This window comes from Pseudorasbora parva, chromosome 23, assembly GCF_024679245.1.
Source record: "Pseudorasbora parva isolate DD20220531a chromosome 23, ASM2467924v1, whole genome shotgun sequence".
In the NCBI taxonomy this organism is placed as follows: domain Eukaryota; kingdom Metazoa; phylum Chordata; class Actinopteri; order Cypriniformes; family Gobionidae; genus Pseudorasbora; species Pseudorasbora parva.
Genome location: NC_090194.1, coordinates 21975540 through 21996578, shown reverse-complemented (window position 1 = coordinate 21996578; position 21039 = coordinate 21975540). Strand labels below are relative to the sequence as shown.

Below are 21039 nucleotides of genomic sequence, written 5' to 3'. Positions count from 1 at the left end.
CATTTTGACAGGTAATGTGTTAGTCAATGCTACTAGTCGCGACATTTACACGCAAGTATTTTTCTGTTGAAATAACAGCGATAACAACAAGAAATAATGAAGACACCCACAAGATGGCGCTAAACTTCAAAAGGAACTCAATTTTGAACGATTTCACAAACACTCCTCAGTGACATCAGATGCTTGCCAGTGTGACTTTAAACGTCTTTTAAAATATACATTCATAGTTGGCTTATGATGTTTGGAGAGTATAATTATGTTAGACAAATTTTCCTGTTTTAGATCAGTTCGCCTAAATTTACAAACATGACCTTCAGTCACAGAGAAGCGTTGCCTCTCTCCCTTTGAATGAATCAAAAAACAGGGTCACTGTTGCATTCACAGCATCACACTGTCATTTGCATGATAACAATCTGCAGTTTCTTGGGCCAATGTAACACAAAACCCAGTTGGATGCGAACAAAATGCCTTTCATCCAAGTACTGAATGGTCCAAAGTAATACACAGAGTCACAGACTGACACAAAGAGGAAATTCAATCAGAAAACTGATGTCATGAATGGTGTCCATGAATGAGCTGATCCAGTATTTAGTAGGACATTAATGTTTTAATAAAACCTTAAGCTTTCTCAAGTACAGAAGGGGAAAGTAGCTAGGCTACTGAAAGAATTATTTAAAATCAAACATTAACTGCAAATGTATAGGCCTACAGTCCTGTTATATTTATAAAATGTGAAACAAACTACTGTTAAAAAAAATAATAATAATAAGGGTTTATTTTAAAGACATTCACAATGCATGTCTTTTATTGCATATAATACCCCAAATGTGACTTCAATTCACTCACATGGTAGTTTACAAAAGTCACGTGGTGTTTGGCTCTACATGCTCTGCCTCTGTCGGACAGACACATTCCACAATTCTAAATAAAAGTAACACAAACATCCGAGCACTCGCTCTTATGGGCGTTTCATTACTAAACTATGCGCCACGCCCTGCTACTATGGTAACTCCTACGATATGTAGTAAGTAAGCTTGATAATCAGGGCCGAGCGCATGGCTTTATCGACACGCCCACCAACGACAGCGGTTGTACAACAACAGTCACGTGACACACTGAACGTTGCATAAATTAGGATGACAGTGCTGTGCTGCGTTTTATAACATCCATTAAACAACCTGAACTAGTTTAAGAATGTTAACGGTTAGACAGCTTTGACCGAGTCTGTGCGCGTTCGGTTTATTTGTCAGAGATGTTGTCATGGATCGCGGCTCTGCTGACGGGAATCCTCTCCGCGCATCTCGCGCAGCGCTTGTGTTTTCCATACTTCTGGAAAGACGCCCTGTATCTAATGAAAGTCATACGCTACGGAGCGCGTCTGGAAATCTACAAAAGAACCTCACAGATAGTGACGGTCATAGACAGGTTTGTTCAACAAGCCAAGCGGATTCCTGAAAAAGCCTTTCTGATTTATGACGGAGTGGCATACACCTATGGAGAGCTCGAGGAGCGCAGCAACAGGGTCGCGCGCGTCTTTCAAGACGCTGTGAATAAAGGAGACACTGTCGCACTCCTCATGAGCAACGAGCCCGATTTCATCGCTCTCTGGTTCGGGTTCTGTAAACTGGGTTGTGCGGTGGCGTTTCTGAACACGAACGTCAAACCCAGATCACTGCTACACTGCTTGAACTGCTGTGGGGCCAAACTACTGGTAGTCGGAGCTGGTAAGCTTATTTCTGACAGGGAAAATAGCTTACAACCACTCAATATTCCAAAATATGTGTTCATTCTGTAAAAACTAGCCCCTTTTCACAGACCAGGCTCAATCTAGTCCTAGACTAAAATGTTTGAGCTGTTTTATTTCAAAGCTACTTGCAATGTCATATCATAAAATATGCCTATGTAATTGTTTTGTCTCATTGTTTGTATACGTTTATAAAAGCTACTTAAATGCTATAATTGAACTAAGCCCTAATCCTGTCTTAGTCTCATTGTATTTGTACGTTTATAAAAGCTACTGAAATGCTCTAATTAAACTAAGCCCCAAGCCCTGTCTGTGAAACAAGGTCTAGATCTCTTAGAATTAAAACAGGTGAAACCCCATTTTAGTATGAGGCATAAAACAGACTGTTTATTCTGTTTTAATTGGCAAATAAAATCATATCTAAAAGAATGAATGTCGCCCACCCCAGATGACTGACAGTAAGTAAATTACTATAGTTTACTCAGTACCTAAATATATAATTATACTGTAACACGGACCACTTAAAGGGATAGTTCACTTTGAAATTAAATTTTGATATGTTTTAGCTTACCTCATGGGCATCCGAGATGTAGGAGTACTTGTTTCCCCAGTAGTTTCAATTTTGATCATTTTAGGTCAAACCGTTCTTGTCTGTGCCTCACATAATGCAGGTCTATGGTCACCACCTCAAATAGCATACACAGAGAAGTCCAAATTAAACAATCCCCCATCGTAAGTACACACTGATGGCCTAAGACACGAAACGAGCGGTTTTATATAGTTTTTACCTCTTGTGCACCACTACGTCCGACTGATCACAGGGCACGCATGCGTGTTTCCTGTTGTGACATGCACGCTTTCTGGCTTTACTCTGCGCAAGCGCGGAAAGCGCCAGAAGTGGTATCACATTCTTGATCAGTGTATTCAAATAAATATGGTTGTGAAAAATTCAACGTTGTCTGTTAATATATCGAAATCTTCTTCCATTGCGATTCCCTGTACGTCTAAATATGTTTAGATCTTCACTGTGAAAGGTAACACTTCCCAAATTTACAATAAACAATGAGAGACGTACATGCGCGAGAGATTCCGCCGCTTTCCGCGCTTGCGCAGACTAAAGCCAGAAGGCACGAATGTCACAACAGGAAACACGCAAGCGCGCCCTCGGATCAGTCGGACGTAGTGGTGCACAAGAGGTAAAAACAATATAAATACTGTTCATTTTATCACACAAACCATTCGTTTTGTGTCTTAGGCCATCAATGTGTACTTACGATGGGGGATGGTTTAATTTGGACTTCTCTGTGTATGCTCTTTGAGGTGGTGACCATAGACCTGCATTATGTGAGGCACAGACAAGAACGGTTTGACTTAAAATGAACCAAATTGAAACTACTGGGGAAACAAATACTCCTACATCTCGGATGCCCATGAGGTAAACTAAAACATATCAAAATTTAATTTCAAAGTGAACTTTCCCTTTAAGATAAAGTTTAACCATGTTATACTATTTAAATGTATACAATGTATAAAGTGAAATGAAAAAGGTAAAACGTTATCTATAAATAGGTAAGTGTTTCTCATTTCTAATATTGTGTCATATCACTGATAATAGTAATTTGTTCTTGTAGATCTTCTAGATACTTTAGAGGACATTCTTCCTAGTCTCCAAGGGAACAGTATCACAGTGTGGTGTATGAGTCAAGCGAGCTCTCATCCTGAAGTCCACAGCCTGCTGGATAAGATTGAGAAAGCTTCACCGGAGCCAATCCCAGCTGAGCGCCGCTCCGTCACCTGTCTCAAAACCCCCACACTCTACATCTTCACGTCAGGCACAACTGGTATGTGATACATTTCTCTTCATCTCAGCGGATTACAGTGTTAAACATTTCTGTTCTACCCTGGTTTTTAGGAGAATCCAAAATCCCTGATGAACAGGTTTAGTGTTTGATTACTGGTGTTGAGCGCTCATGACCCTGGGGTTAGACAGAAGTAATCCTGCTTGAACAAAAAAATTCATGGAATTTTGTACTGTATATTCTCTCAGATCTCTGATAATTAAAAGCTTGCTTAATATTTCAACTCTGGCCAGAATGGATACGCTGTTAAAGGTGCGCTATGTAAAAGAAATTCAGTAAAATATTCAAAATCCACTAGGCCAGTGTTATGTATTTTGTTAAATTGAGTACTTACAGTATCCCAAATGTTTCCAACTATTTGTAAATTGTGAGACTCTCAGCATAGCGTCTGAGGGAGTAGCCTGTCAATTGCGTTATATATACATTACTGTGTAAACAGTTTTATTTTGCAGAAACGCTTTACTCTTAGCAGTGTGCAACAAGTGTCATAGCAGCCACTGAGTGAATGCACAAAGAGTAACGTCATAACATAAATTTCAACACACTCAAATATATAATCTAATATGATAAATAGAGCTGCGTTACCTCATACTCATGAACGGAAAAGCAGAAATGGTTCCGGCGACTGTGGCATAATAAAAATCCAGATGCTCGCAAGTAGGGGCGTAGCCATCTTTTCAGAAGTGAGGGGGACATAAATGTCATAATACCATTTTTTTTTTGACAGATATAATTTATCGCAACTCTTGCTTTTAATTCAGTAAGATATCAAATACACTGCTGATCAATAACCACTAATATCTATAATATTTTCTCCTATATTTTATGCCAATTTTATGATTGGTTTATGTACTTCAAAGTTCAAACACTTGTGCATTAAGTCTCTATAGATTTTATGCAATGTAAAAAAATAAAAATTATATATATATATAGACTTGGATTCCCATCCTAAACATAGACAAAGTTTCAAAAACTAATGTTGGACGTTTGATGGAGTATTTCTGTGTTAAAAATACTCCTTCCGGTTTCTCACAAGTTTCGGAGAGTTTTTTCCGAGTATGGCTCGACTTGACGTGAACAGAAAGGAAGGTCCTTGTATGGGCCGTACGGGCTCTTCTCCCGAAAGGGTGCACGCGCGTGTGACTAGAGCGAGAGAGGAAATGCACACCCATAAACACTCTCAGGTGCAGATCAGAGTCGTCCGTGAACACTGTTTCTGCACTGTTTGAACGCAGAAATGACGGGAAGCTTCACAACATCGCTTTAGTCGCGTCGCAAAGTGGATCTCCACCGTTCACTGCTGTCAGGACTTTACCAAATCATACCAAAGAAGTGTGTTTTTGACGGAGCGGTCCCAGCGATAAAGGTTCGGTCCTGCTTTGGAAGCAGCCGGTGAGTAAAACTGCTTCAAATGTCTATGCTGTTGGCTATCGTCACGTGAGTAAACATCAGTAAACAACATGATCGCGTGCGTCGTCATTCAAATGCGCTAACGGACTCTATTTTTGTTTTATGTATAACGTTACACTAGTCTGACGTGCAAAACCGTTTTGCTTGCTACTGCTAAGGTTTAGTCGCATACAATAGTCCATAAACCGAATCATGTCCTCATAAACTGCGAGTAAAGACACACAAATGTTGACAGGCCACTAAATACAGTACATACCACAGAGACGGACGTCCTGCTGTTGCTGTTTCTCCTGTTCAATTTATTTCAGCCTCCGAATGTGATTCTGGATCAGTATTAGCTGAGATCGATAGCGTTGGGTTTCTCCACGCTTGAGGACGTCACCGCTTTGCACTCGTCATTCTTTAGCTCCGCCCACACGATACGCCTCCAGGCAGTGGCGGCTCCAGGCAATTTTGATTGGGGGGGCAATGGGGGGTCCTGGTCATTTCAATGGGAGGTCTCATGAAAACCAACAAAAAATACAGTGGACACAGCTAATAACTGCATATTACTGCCACAAAAACAACACAACATAACTACTCTGTTTAAAATTTGCAGTTTGCAAACAATATGCTCAAACTTTAATTGCCATAGCCACACCCATGTCAGAGAAAACAAAATGTTTAGCTCCAAGCTATAGCTTTAGCGTATCAGTTCTTGCGGGTTTGTTGCAGCGCCTTGAATGCAATAATTCTTATGTTTATATTTTTTTTAGGGCTGTCAATTGATTAAATATTTAATCGCAAATTAATCGCACATTCTTATCAGTTCTAAATGTACCTTAAATGAACATGTTTCAAGTTTTTAATACTCTACTCAACATGCATGGGTATGGAGAAAAATACACACTCAGAGCATGAAGACTAGACATGTACCAAAGGTCACAGATGATTTTCAAAGAACTTATTCAGGTCTCTTAAGCCAACAATTCAGAATAAGCTGTGATTTCTCTCATTTTAAGAATATAAATAAAGGGAGTTTTTACACTGGCAGTTTAATTCAGAACACGGCACAGTTCAAAAGCTGTAATGCGGACCTGTGAGCACACCATATTCCACAAGTAGGAATATAGTGTGGCCCCTTTAAGAGATGCGTGTTCCTGCCGGTATTTTGTGTGTGCGCCGAGCTGTGCCGCAGTGAGAGAAACATGGACTCGGGAGCGCTCTTGTCCAGAAAAGTAACCTGCTGCTTATTCGTTTTAGCCGATTGTAATGTATTTAGTTCAATAAAACACGTGTACTGTAAGTAGTGATGATGGTGTTAATGATTTACCTCAGAGCGAGAGTGAGCTTCAGTGCATCGCGCTCGGACTGCAGAGAATGTTTTTTTTTTGTGTGTGAAAAAACACTTTTCTTTCGACCTGTGGAGCCTAATAAAAGTTAAGCAGAAAATATGGTAGCTTATGAAGGCAATAACTGCACTTGTTTCAGAGTAATGTTATTATGTTAATGTTAACCCTTTTCTTTCCCTATTAACGTTGCTGCAGCATCCTTTGCATCTATGGCTGATCTAAATTTCTCTAATACGGGCCACGGATCAAAAAGAAATTGCAATCACAATGTTAATCACGCGTTTATATGTTGAATAAATATTTAATTATTATTGTTCTGCGTAGTTTGAAGAGAAACATTTTTAAATCTTTATCACGGATATAGCCTATTTTTTTTTTAATCAGGAAGAGGGTGGGAGGGGGGTAAAATGGGGGGTCAAGGCGTTTTTTAGGAGGGTCTTGAGACCCCCCAAGACCCCCCCTGGCGCCGCCGCTGCCTCCAGGCGCTCTGTTTTTTCCGGAAAGACTCGGTACAGCCCATATTTCTTTTATAAATATAATAAAACTAAAGACTTTTTGGAGATATGAAGGATGCAATACTACTCTATAGGTACTCAAGATTGACATGAGATTGACTGAAACTGAGTGTTTCAACCCCCCCTTTAACATAATGACGGCAGAGTTGCGCTTGTGTGCTTCTAGTAGACACAGAAACTGGCGAACGACGGTCTTTCGAATCAGCTTTGACCGAGACTCTGGAAGACTTGGAGTTGAGTTTTTCTCTGAGAAAAGAACAAAGAACGGCACTGAAGTAATTCTTAAAAAGGGAAGATTTGTTCAGAGTTTTGCCGACCGGATACGAAAGTTTAATCTGTCAACTAGCTCTGCTTCATCTTCGTTGCTCTGGTTGGTTGTAGCGCTATCCAATTGTGTGCAAACCGTGCAGAGGGAGTTTGAAAGACAACCGTTTATCCCGCCCCTCGGATTGAGCCCTGCCAATGGTGAGTTTCCAGACCAAACATCTTGATGTGGGTCTGGCTTGTCAGGCTACCTGCTCTGCTTCATACTACAATAACGTTAATAATGGCATCCACAAACATAATAAGTCCTATCCCGATTATTTTCCACTGGCTGTGAGGTGAAGATCACATGTCCCATGATTCTGTGCTCTTTGGCACCTTTGTTTTGAATAGGCGACCTTTAGTGGGCGGAAAAGTTACCTAGTGCACCGTTAAATATTTTTACATATGGCCAAAAAATAGCCAATAGTAGAACTCATAACAACATTATTATAATGTACAAAATAAAAAAAATTGAGATTTTTGAGAGATTAACAGTTAACTTAAATTATTATTATTGATATTAAATTATTAATAGTGTTTTTTAAAGATTTATTTTAAATGAAAATTAGATGAAAGCAAAGCCGATGTAAATGGGGACATGATGCAAATGAGTGTACACAATTAAATATCCAATATCCCTAGTGATCTATGGCTTTAGTCTTATTAGATCTACATTCTGCATTTGATTTGGTCAACTATGAGGTCCTGTTAAAGTAAGACTTTGATTCAATTTTTATTTTTATTTTTTTTATCCTCATTGCTTTTCTGCGCATGCATGTCGTGATAGCTCTTCATCATAAGTGCAACGCTTGTGTTGTATGTCAGCCGGAGGCGGGAGAGAAGATATAAAATAAATGACTTTCATGACGGTTTGCGGCACATAGGACATTATAGAAGGTATTTTCTGTGATAAAAATAAAAAATTGATTAGCCTGCATTAATGCATTCAATATATAAAATGTCTATGGTAATGTGCCATCTCAAATTGGCCTTTTACAATACTATGAAGCCCAGCTCATGATAATAAGTTTGCTATAGGCAAACTAGTCATTAGTTAAGAATTCGCATTGTTTTCATTTAGTTAGAGAGGGCTGATTTAAATTTAAAATTTAAATTCTTATTAAGAACATCTAAGTGTACTGTTAGGGGTTAACAATTAATGACCCCGGACCAGTAGTGAAGAAATGAAGACAAAGAGTCAGGACTGCAATTAATTAAAAGAAAAATTTGCGTTTCAAAAACTTGCAGTTTCAAAAGCAGAAGCCAGCTTCAAGTCTCACAAGGAGTTAATAGGCTGCGCTCCCTCTCTCACCGTCTCGTTGCCTCGCCCTATCGTACATATAAATCTCCCAACAGTTATACCGTTTTCAAGGTCTTATCCACGTCATTACTGCAATGTGGATGGTTCTGATTGGCTCAGAGACAATGCACAGTCATGGTAAATTTCCACTCATGTCAGTTAATCTGATGTACTTTTTCATAGACGTGTCACTTGTTGGTGCTTTCACCTCGGAATTAGGCCCGTGACCTTCCAGATCTAGAGCAGAGCCAGATTGCCCAGAACAACTTAAGATGTCCATTGTAAGCCATTCTCAACACTGATCTGTAACATAGAATATTGCAGACATACACAGATACACAGTCTCTCCAAGGTTGGAGCTGATTAAGCTCCAGTTCTAACCAAAACATGCTGATAACATGTGCTTTCTCTCAGTGAGAGGGACACACAATAGTACAGGCAATATTCATATTGACTCTTTAGTGTTTCATTAAAAGGAAATATTAAAGGAATAAAATATAATAAATTAAATGAAAGACACTTAAGAAAACAAGAAACATAAAGCAAAACCATAACTGGAAAGAATCAATATAATAATATAGGAACAATAATATTGATTAAGGTTTTGATTATGAAATTAATTAGGATATATGTACTATATACAGGCATATTGAAGCGGCGGTGGATTTCAGAATCGCCCTTTCAGTACTCAACTGTAAGTACACTTGAACCCATCTTTTAAACACTTTATCATACACAGGTTCATGTGTACTACAAGTGGTAAGTAAATATATTTTTGTAATGCATAGTATTTTAAAAGCACATTTTAGTTTATATTCATGGTGACTAAAAATTGCACAGTTGAGTAAACTTAGATGTTCTTAAGATTGTACTCTTTTTAAGAGATTAAGATTAATAATTTAAGATGATTTAACGCGAAAGATTGTGTGATTCCCGTCGGCTCAAGGTGCAAACAGTCATGTCATGTACCAGCTGATTTGATGCGATTATCAAATTAACTGACTCGTAGCGTCTGCAATATCTCACAACCTTCTGAGTGTCCGAATTTGCACATTGTACGCCCGCCTTTTAGGGTGATGGGGTGGGTGGTTTGTATGTATAATACGCCGTAAAGTGCGTATCATATGCACGTGAAAAACCGCATACCATATGCACACCAACGAGATTGCACACTCATACTATTTATAAGCATTTTTGTGAGATCGGGCTCCTTTGGGACCATGCGCCTGGCACACCGACCATTTTTTCCTTCGTTAAACTAGCAAAAGTGGATTCTGCGCCATGTGCTTCATAATATGGCCCTACGACTGAGACTACTGATTTGTAAAGATCCCTTTTTAGAGTGTGGATTATGTTGTTATTTCTGTATCTTCTGCCTAATATGAACCAGATAATTCTGTAATGTCATAGTGTATTGACTGTTTCAGGGCTACCCAAAGCTGCAGTCATCACGCATTTGCAGTCCCTGAAGGCGGCAGCTGGGTTTTGGGCGTACGGCGGCACAGGAAGTGATGTCATCTACACGCCACTTCCCCTGTATCATAGTGCTGCTTCGCTTGTAGGCATCGGAGGGACCATTGAATTGGGTAATTCCCATAATTTCATAACCTTTTAATGAACAGCCTATAGGTGATCACAAACATTGATGTTTTCTTGTGGTAATTAATGACATAATTTAATCTAATCCAAACATGTTTTCAGATTGGGTGAAAGAATATTTATGACTTGCTCTTCAAGGGTCACACAAAAATGAATATTCTGTCATCTTTTACTCACCTCATTCTAAATCTGTATGCATTTCTTTCTAATGTGCAACACACAAAAAAGATATTTACAAAAATGTCTCAGTAGATTAATCATTAAAAGATCGATGGCAAACTTGATTCAAATACAAACATGATCTTATTCCAAAATTACAATGGTTTAGTTATGGCTATTCAACTTTTGCTGAGTATGATCACAGCAAACATTAAGATCTGCATTCTGATCCAAAGAGAGCAGTTATCATGTAGGTATGAAACAGCTTCACAAACAGTCTTTTCAATCACACAGTATTGTTATTTCAGAAGTACTGGAATAAAAGTGTGTAGTTCGGATATAAACACTGATGTCTAAGGTAGAGATCAAAAAAGAGCAAATCACCATTTAAAAAGTAACTTGATGCTTCAAATAACGATTGTATGATACATGGGGCAATTTTTGTCCTAGTAACATTGCTCTGCAATCATTACCTGCATGGCAACATTGCTCAAAAAGTTACCCTGTATATCATCACCTTCAGTGTTTTTGTCAATACAACGAAAGTCCAATGTTGTTTGGGCACGTTCATCACATGTTCCTGTATCTTCTTTTTCCTGTATAAAGGGTGACAGAATGTTGATTTAAGGTTGAACTATTACTCCCCTTTGAATTTATGTTTTGGATTTCTTCTCACTAAAGTAATTGCAATTTAGTAACTTACAGTATGCGATACAATTAGTACTGAATATAATTACATAAATCAGGGCAACTAATACAGCTTCTTTTTGAGTCGTATGGCCCGTTTACACCAAGACAATAACTGTAAAGATAATGGTAAAGATATAAATATAAAAATTGTTTTAAATATAAAAGAATAGCAGTGTCCTATAGAGAATGTCACTATTGAGAGCTATAACAATAACAGCACAGAGGAATCGTTGGAATCACTTTCAACTATTGTGAAGATCTTTCCAGTTCATGATCAATAAAAACATTGACAGCCTTTCATAATCCATCCTGCTTACATTGCATGAGCATTTATAGCGACAGATGAAAAACAGAAGCGCTTATAATAAACAGAATGATATTGTGCATTATTGTGGATGCTGATATAGTTACCATTATATTTACCTTTATAAGTTTATGTGTAAGAAAGTGTATGTTTCTGTTGCAAAGTAAAGGCAACAAATGTTATAACTGTGTGCTGGATTTAAACACTTATAGTACCAACCACCCTAACAAACCCCAGTGCTAGAGACCACTGATCAGTGTGATTGTGTGCAGAATGAAATGTACATGCATCATTAGTACAGATATTTCACAAGTCACTGTGCACTTACACTGTGTTTGGTTACATTTTATCTCAGATGATCATGGAAATGCTTTCTTTTGACCTGGGATAAATGACAAAGGTTATTTGACTTTGTGTGGCCATTCCTTAATTAATTAAATCCTTAATTCATAATTCAGAGCTTTCTAATCCTGATAAAATATTTCTATTTTCTGCCCTTTCACCAAAACTGGACAGAAAACTTACACAGATACTTAATGAGCTGTATGGAACATTCTTGTGTAATGTTTATTGCCAAAAACAGACTTAATAGTTACATCAGATTGAATAGTTGAACTTAATTGCAAAGCATGTTTAGTTTCATATTTGTCTCTGTGCTTTTGTCATTTAGGTGCCACCTGTGTCCTAAAGAAGAAGTTTTCAGCCTCTCACTTCTGGAATGACTGCAGGAAATACAATGTCACCATATTTCAGTATATAGGAGAGCTTTGCCGATATCTGTGCAATCAGCCTGTGGTACAGTACATCATATCAATAGTTTTGTCTCTATGGGTACATATACAGTATGTGGGTCATTCTCAGAAAATGGTGAAAAAGGACAATTTTTGACAGAAAATGTCAGCAAAATTTTTATTTAAAAATGTACTGCATGTTTGAATAATTATGTCATGAAAACCAGTTTTTATGACACCCACTGGTTAAATGTTTGCGTTTTCACAACAAATTGGAGTAGAAATGATATAATAAAAAACGTGATATAATTTTCTAATTATAAATGATTAAATAACTAAAAATATATAGCAATTGAATTTGTACTCTGTTGCTATTTTTTAACTCTGTTACAGTAAGTTTTACATTTTAATTGAGATTCTTCTTTTATGTTCCGCTGAAGAAAGAGTGTGGAACGACATACAGGTGAGTCAATAATGACGGAATGTTTACTTTTGGGTGAACTATCCCTTTCCTGCTGTTTTCTGAGCATGACTCTTATGCATGTATGACCCTTTGTGTTGTTTTTGATGATGTATGGTTTCAGGTTATTCAGTTTGAAATCTTAAATGCTTGGTTTTAGTTTGTGTAAATGAAAGCATATATTACATAATATCATGACAATAAGACCAGCTACAGCCCTGTTAATTCCACATAAATGTCTTCATTATGCATCATAGCTCATTACTTTAACAATCGACCCAGGACTCCAGAAGGTTCCGTTCACAGAAGCTCACTGCAGAGCGTGTGTGTCTTTGGTCACGCAGACAAACTCTGCAAAGAAAGAATCCATGTGCTCTGCGAATCCATGAAAATGAACCTTTTGGTTTGTGGTGGGTTATGTCGCGTTTTCATGGCTAACTGACAGACGGCTCTTTTGTTAATGTTTCTCATTCACGGTTCATGTGCGTCAGGACATCAGTGTGTCCCAGAGTCTGTCAAAGATCTCTTTGTGCCCGTCCTCTAACACGGCCCGGACGGTCACACCATATTCATCAATATGCTAACGATGGACACACTAGTGTGCTAGCTAAACAAACTCACAAAACATTATAGTGACACGCACATAAGCACAAAAATGCACATTCCTCAGCTGGAACATCCACATATGAATCTCTGTACACACCATTTCAAAATGGGACGTGTCTCATGTAAGAGCAAGAAATGTTTGTCAGTCCATTGATGAGTTTTAACTGACTGCACACACAACCATGAGGCCGTTGTGAATATGGAGCCGTTCTGCTGGTCTGACTGGCTCGTATTGTTCACCCACACACATGGTCTTACTGAGAAATGCAGCTCTGCATGAAAAAATAACCTATACGTTCATTGGTATACTTTAGTGTAATCGATGCGCCATCCTAAATAAACCCATCTCTTGCGTGATACCCAGAATTTTTTTATATTCCGATCTAATATGATTTCTGACCTGTAAGGTTGCCAGAATAATAACTATACACTATTTGATAATAGGCCAGAGGAGAATTGGCACCCCGACTGAGTGGTTTCTCCCAAGGTTTATTTTTCTCCATCATGCCCTGATGGAGTTTTGGTTCCGTGCCACTGTCTTTTGGCTTGGCTTGCTCAGTTAGGGACACTAAAATTATGATCCAAATTATTCAACTAAATATACAAATAAAATGTATTAGTTAGGCCTTATTTAATTCTATAAACTACAATACTGATCTGCCAACATTGTCGCTATATGATAAATTAAAATAAGCTGATAACATCACTGTTTTCTCCAGAACGACTGAACAACCAAATCAAATTTTGTTGCAATATTGTCCTGTTCAACACTGTGAAGCTACTTTGAAACAATCGCCATTGTAAAAGCGCTATATAAATTAAATTGGTTGGTTGATTGATTGATTGATTGATTGATTGATTGATTGATTGATTGATTGATTGATTGATTGATTAAAGGAATGATCCGAGCCATAGGGTGAGCTTTTTTTTTAAACCATATAAACCATGTAACAGCCACCCAGAACACTTTAGCATTGTGGTAGTGTAGACCAACACTATATAGACCAACATTACTCACATATTCTTTTTTAAATGATTTTTTTCATGAATTACAAGCCAAGTCTAGTCAACTTTATTTATATAGCACTTTTACGGTAACGATTGCTTCAAACAGCTTCACAGTGACTATGTTTACATGGACAGCAGTAATCTAATTTTTGACCTTATTCTAAATAAGACAATATTCTGATTTAGGTGTTTACATGACTTTTAGAGTACTCTGTTCATGTTCCCATTTTACATGTTATAGAACAGATCGATTATGGCACTTCATTACGTCCCCATGCCACGCTATGTTCTCCAACATCCAATCATTGCGTGACTTTGGCAGGTCTGTTAATTTTATGGGCTCAGGAAACCCGCTAACTTCACCTGCGGCTGTCGCTGTTGGACAGTGTTACTTTACATTAAGTATAAAAACCACTCGTTTTTATAATGTTCTATATACATTTACGTTAATTTATTTTTTTAATATTATGTATTGTCTCTTTCTGTTTTTTTTGAAGATCCCCTCTTTCCTCCTTATTGACAGCCTACATTTATAATAATAGCTTTGGTTAATGATGAAAAAGGTTTAAAAATCATGACTGTTTGGATTGTTTTTCCTGCGTCAAGCCAAAGCAAGCCTGCAGAATCCCTCTCAGATACTGAAGCTTTTGCGCCTCGATCGCCCCCCGGTGACCGGTCCCAGTATAGCCGCCCCTCTGTGTTTTCTAATGGACGCGAGGCAAACTATAATTATAAAATTACAATTTAATTAAATGGGGGGTGTGACGTCATGATTGACAGCTGAGATCGACGACTTCTCTGAATGAAATTGTCACTGAGGCACTAACGGACTTTTTTCTGAATTTTTGGGAGCAGATTGGAGCTTTAGCTTTAATTTCTACATTTCCATAAATATTTATTTCACACCAACATAATTAATTGTTCTGCATCCTGGAGAGTGTGGGCAGGCTTGTGCTCTCTACTGCGCAACTATGGTGTCATGACAAATCCTGTCCCCCTGTGAAATCGTGTCCGCAAGGACGCCCAGAGCGATTCGACTGGCTGAAAGAAATTTTAATAGGTAATCTGTTCAGAGCCTGATTAAAATTATTACACAATCGTGTTTTGATTTTTGCTGTTTAAATTGTGTTAAAATAGTCTTTAATGTCTTATAAAGCATATGTTTAATTACTTATAGGTAAATGTATTTACATTATAGGTACATTACTATGTCATGATTTTGTATTGGTACTTAGTTTATCAGTCAAAATAATTCAGAACATGTTTTTGCTCCCATTATAGCAATCAATTTCATATTTCAAATCAATGTTTTGCGTGTGTATGTGTGTACTTAGTATGGCAATGAATTAATTGCTTGTCCAGAACCATGTATAACAACTTTTGATCAGGCATTTAAAACCGCTACCAGCGGACACGATTTCACAGGCGGACAGGATTTGTCATGACACCGGTCCCGAAATCGGTACTACGCAGACTCTGTCCCAAGATGTCAGCGCCGTGCAGGCTGCCTGAAAGCTTCAGATCTGGCAAGCGGAAACGGACGATGTCGAGTCGTCCATTTTTTTTTTACGGTCTCTGAGCCAAAGGTTTGCGATTACAGATACAAATTTATTGTATTTTACTTTTACAATGAGCATAATAATTACAACAAAAATTAAAAAATATAGAGAGGATGCAGTGTTCAGAATGAACAGTCAAGCAAAACCTGAGCAAAACACACACCGCCCATAGCAACGCGTTATGGCAACGACATTTCAGACTGACAGATATGTAAAAGATAAACGGGACTTTTCCGCCATTTGTTACTGTTTTTTACACATTGTTATATTAATTATAATTCCAATTCTGTTTTATTGGCCACAATATTATCGATGATTGTTGAGAGGGGCACTTTTGATTCATTTTTAAAAAGGGCAGAGATTCGAACCCCCAAAGCCCTCCCCACCCTATGCACTTCCCTGTTGTGTGTATGTGTCCTGTCACAAAATGCGGCGAAATCTCATAATGGATGTTAATAGCTAGATTAAGGTGTGTACATGTCGGTAATGCTCTCCGATAATGCGACTAAAATAGGCATACTCCACGTCTTAATCTGATTAAAGTCATAAGCTAACTAAACATAAATCGGATTAAGGTAATTAGAAATCACTGTCTACATGGTAGCCTCCTAATCAGAGTATTGTCTTAATCAGATTAATATCGGAGTATTATTGTCCATGTAAACGTAGTCATTGTTAAACAGGAAAATGTTGATTCGGCTGTACAGCTGCTCTGGAGAAAACGGTGATGTCATCAGTTCATTTTATCATATAGCGACAATTACACACTGGACTCAAACCTAAAGTTATATATGAAAAATGGAACCCAGATCAAGCGTACAACTTTTCCAGTTTTTCTCATGGCATCCAAGACATCTCTGTCGTCTCTAACATGAATGTGATCTATGTGATTGTGAAAAGCTTTATCTTGATGTGTTGTATGTCTATTAGGCAGAGAATCAGAAGGATCACAGGGTGAAAATGGGTGTTGGGAATGGACTCCGGCAGGACGTATGGAAAGAGTTTCTCCAGCGTTTCGGGGAGATCCGCATGTGTGAGATCTACGGCTCCACAGAAGGAAACCTGTGCTTCATGAACCACATTGGCAAGATCGGAGCAGTCGGCCGCTCCAATTTCTTTTACAAGGTTAGTTCAGCAACTCAATGCCTGTAATTCACCCTGGGCATATGACTGGTTGTCAAGTTTAGAGGGCAACAAAAAGATAAGCAAGTCTTCATAAATATTTTTTATCTATATTGATCTGTAGTGGTGTGTCTCAATGTTGGGTATACAACAAACATGGGATTGCGCCAGAATTCGTTACTTGCATCTCTGTGCTTTGATGTCATAGGCCCAGGTTCAATGACACCCAGAACAGAAGTATCATCCTGTTGTGTGTTCAAGATGTTCTTGTTTAGTTTGTTTATTTGTTTTGATGAAGGTTTCTGTGTTAAGTTTTTTTTCTAAATTGAACCCAAAGTATAGGTTTTTACGCAATTGTTAGCGTATGGAACAGTGCACAGTCCAATTCTTTTTAATCTAGAGTACTCTGTATTCAGCTTAGTTGTTTTGCCTATTGTTGCACAGTCAAAAGACAGACTGAAGGACAAACTACTAGATCTGTCCTCAAAGTTGGTTTATGTACATGATGTTCATGCATATATACATGTGTATATATGCGTGTGTGTGTGTGTGTGTGTGTGTGTGTGTGTGTGTGTGTGTGTATATATATATATATATATTTTTTTTTTTTTTTTTTTTTTTTTAAATAAGTTTTTTTCTGCTCATCAAAAATAAAAAAATTTTATATTGTGATTATAATATTACAATTTAAAATATTTGGTTTTCAATTTATTATACTTTAAATTGTCATTTATTTCTGTGATGCATAGCTGAATTTTCAGGATCGTAATCCAAGTCTATCACATCATCTATTAGAAATCATTCTGATATTCTGATTTATTATGAATGTTGGAAACAGTTCTGCTGCCTAATATATTTGATGAATAAAAGGTTAAAAAGAACAGCATTTATTCAAAATAAAAACATATTTTCAAATAATATAAATCTCCTTTACTATCAGTTTTTATCAATTTAACACATCCTTGCTGAATAAAATTATTGATTTATTTAAAAAAAAAAAAAAAAAAATGACTGACCCCAAATTACTGACCAGTATTGTTGTTATAAAAGATTTCTACTTTTAAAAAATTTGCTTCTTTTTTTAATTTTTAAATTTATTTTTTTTTTTACTTTTTATTCATCAAAGTATTATTTAAAAAAAAAACTATCACAGGTTATGAAAAAAAATATTAGTTGGAATTAGTATGCTTCCAACTTTTAAAATTAATCATAATTTTAAAATGATTTCTGAAGGATGTGACACTGAAGACTGGAGGAATGATACTGAAAATTCAGCTTTGCATTACAGAAATAAACAATCATTTAAAGTATAATAAATTGAAAACCAATTATTTTAAATTGTAATATCACAATATTAATTTTTTTATATTTATTGTATATATATTGTCACGGTTGATACAAAGAAAAACTGGTGCGAGGATCCAAGTGCAAAAAGGTGATATTTATTAACAAATAAAACAAACTTAAAGCAAAAACCCACGAGGGGGAAAAAAAACACATAAACCAAATAATAACATACAAAACACATACCAGGAAGGGTCACAGGGAAAACGGGACAGTAGACAGTAAAACGATCCGACCAGGACTGACAAACACAAAGAGCTTAAGGCGGGCGTACACGGTGCGATTTTTGCTGTCGTACGAACTCGCAGACGATTTTTTTTTCTCGGGAGAAATCGCGTGGACATCGTGGATGCTCGTATGGTCGCGGCTCGCACCGTGTGAGAGGAAATACGAGACGAGCCGAGCACGTTAAGAGCACCTCCCGACCTTACGATCATTTTTAAACATGTTTAAAAAGTTCGGGGAGTCGGCCCAATTTTTACCAGCATATGGCTGTCCCCTATTGCCAAATCATGCACAAGCACGTCACATACGCTCAATCTATATGACTATTATTAGCTCAGTGGCTGCCACATACTGCGTTCACACACACACACACACACACACTTTCTCTCTCTCACGTGCTCTCTTCTCTCTCCCTCTGGTTGTTTCGGTTAAAAGGAATGGCTTTTCTCTGCTTTTCAACAAATCATTTTCACACCTTTTTTCTTTATTTTTTGTATCTGAAGCTATAGCAGCAATATTGAAAGCTCCGGTGTCTGTGTTACATGAAAACTCGTGTGATCGCGGCCGGCTCGCGGTGCAAACAGTCGTGCCGTGTACCAGCTGATTTGATGCGATGATCAAATTAAATGACTCGTAGCGTCTGCAATATCTCACGACCTTCCGAGTGTCCGAATTCGCACAGTGTACGCCCGCCTTTAAGAAGGGAAGAAATCAAGAGGGAACAGGTGTGGCAAATGAAACCAATAACGAGATAACAAGGGGGGAGGGATCTAACAGACACGAGCACATGCTCAACATAACAAAACCCACATGTGCACACAAGACAGGACAGGCATGTGACATATATAATATACACACACACACTCCAATCAGGCATAACGTATGACCACTGTGAAAAGAATAACACTGATTATCTCTTCATCACGGCACCTGTTAGTGGGTGGAATATTTTGAACATTTGACATTGAACATTTTGTCTTTAAAGTTGATGTGTTAGAAGCAGGAAAATGGGCGAGTTTGACAAGGGCCAAATTGTGATGCTGGACAAATGGGTCAGATCATCTCCAAAACTGAGGTTCTTGTGGGGTGTTCCCGGTCTGCTGTGGTCAGTATCTATCAAAAGTGGTCCAAGGAAGGAACAATGGTGAGCTGGCGACAGGGTCATGGGCGGCCAAGGCTCATTGATGCATGTAGGGAGGGAAGTTTAAGGTGTTGACTTTGCCTTCAAATTCCCCAGATCTCAATCCAATCGAGCATCTGTGGGATGTGCTGAACAAAATAGTCTGATCCATGGAGGCCCCATCTCGCAACTTAAAGGACTGAAAGGATCTGCTGCAAACATCTTGGTGCCAGATACCACAGCACACCTTCAGGTGCAGTCCATGCCTCGATGGGTCAGGGCTGTTTTGGCAGCAAAAGGGGGACCAACACATTATTAGGAATAGTCATAATTATGCCTGATTGGTGTATATATGTACACACACAGTATAAAGAATCAATGATTCATAAACTTTTGAACGTGTATTTTTTTAATAAATGTAGATTTTTTTTTTGTTTGTTTTTTTTGACTATATGTAAAAAAAAAAAAAAAAAAAAGGAAGTAAATTATCTATATTCAGGACAGCACTAAATAGAAAATAGGACTAAAATACAAATAGATCTCTTTCATTTAGTTAGAATTATTCAAATTTTCACAGATTCTGTAAGCGGTTCACATTATTTTTCTTGCAACTGTACAGGGAGTGCAGAATTATTAGGCAAGTTGTATTTTTGAGGATTAATTTTATTATTGAACAACAACCATGTTCTCAATGAACACAAAAAACTCATTAATATCAAAGCTGAATATTTTTGGAAGTTTTAGTTTTTAGCTTTAGCTATTTTAGGGGGATATCTGTGACATTTCTGACATTCAAAAACCAAACAAAAACAAATCAGTGACCAATATAGCCACCTTTCTTTGCAAGGACACTCAAAAGCCTGCCATCCATGGATTCTGTCAGTGTTTTGATCTGTTCACCATCAACATTGCGTGCAGCAGCAACCACAGCCTCCCAGACACTGTTCAGAGAGGTGTACTGTTTTCCCTCCTTGTAAATTCGCACATTTGATGATGGACCACAGGTTCTCAATGGGGTTCAAATCAGGTGAACAAGGAGGCCATATCATTAGATTTTCTTCTTTTATACCCTTTCTTGCCAGCCACGCTGTGGAGTACTTGGACGCGTGTGATGGAGCATTGTCCTGCATGAAAATCATGTTTTTCTTGAAGGATGCAGACTTCTTCCTGTACCACTGCTTGAAGAAGGTGTCTTCCAGAAACTGGCAGTAGGACTGGGAGTTGAGCTTGACTCCATCCTCAACCCGAAAAGGCCCCACAAGCTCATCTTTGATGATACTAGCCCAAACCAGTACTCCACCTCCACCTTGCTGGCGTCTGAGTCTGACTGAAGCTCTCTGCCCTTTACCAATCCAGCCACGGGCCCATCCATCTGGCCCATCAAGACTCACTCTCATTTCATCAGTCCATAAAACCTTAGAAAAATCAGCCTTGAGATATTTCTTGGCCCAGTCTTGACGTTTCAGCTTGTGTCTTGTTCAGTGGTGGTCGACTTTCTGCCTTTCTTACCTAGGCCATGTCTCTGAGTATTGCACACCTTGTGCTTTTGGGCACTCCAGTGATGTTGCAGCTCTGAAATATGGCCAAACTGGTGGCAAGTGGCATCTTGGCAGCTGCACGCTTGACTTTTCTCAGTTCACGGGCAGT

General features: G+C 38.1%; 1 protein-coding gene across 1 annotated transcript in view; it reads left to right on the top strand.

The window, feature by feature from the left end:
- Positions 1-1131: 1131 nt before the first annotated feature.
- The window catches only part of slc27a6 (solute carrier family 27 member 6), a 38207-nt gene continuing 18299 nt past the window's right edge, over positions 1132-21039 (top strand). The window contains exons 1-5 of the mRNA XM_067432488.1: positions 1132-1724; positions 3376-3585; positions 9893-10051; positions 11888-12012; positions 16512-16706. Coding sequence (XP_067288589.1) covers positions 1253-1724; positions 3376-3585; positions 9893-10051; positions 11888-12012; positions 16512-16706 — 1161 coding nt within the window. The 5' untranslated portion in view covers positions 1132-1252. The remainder of the gene's footprint in view (positions 1725-3375; positions 3586-9892; positions 10052-11887; positions 12013-16511; positions 16707-21039) is intronic.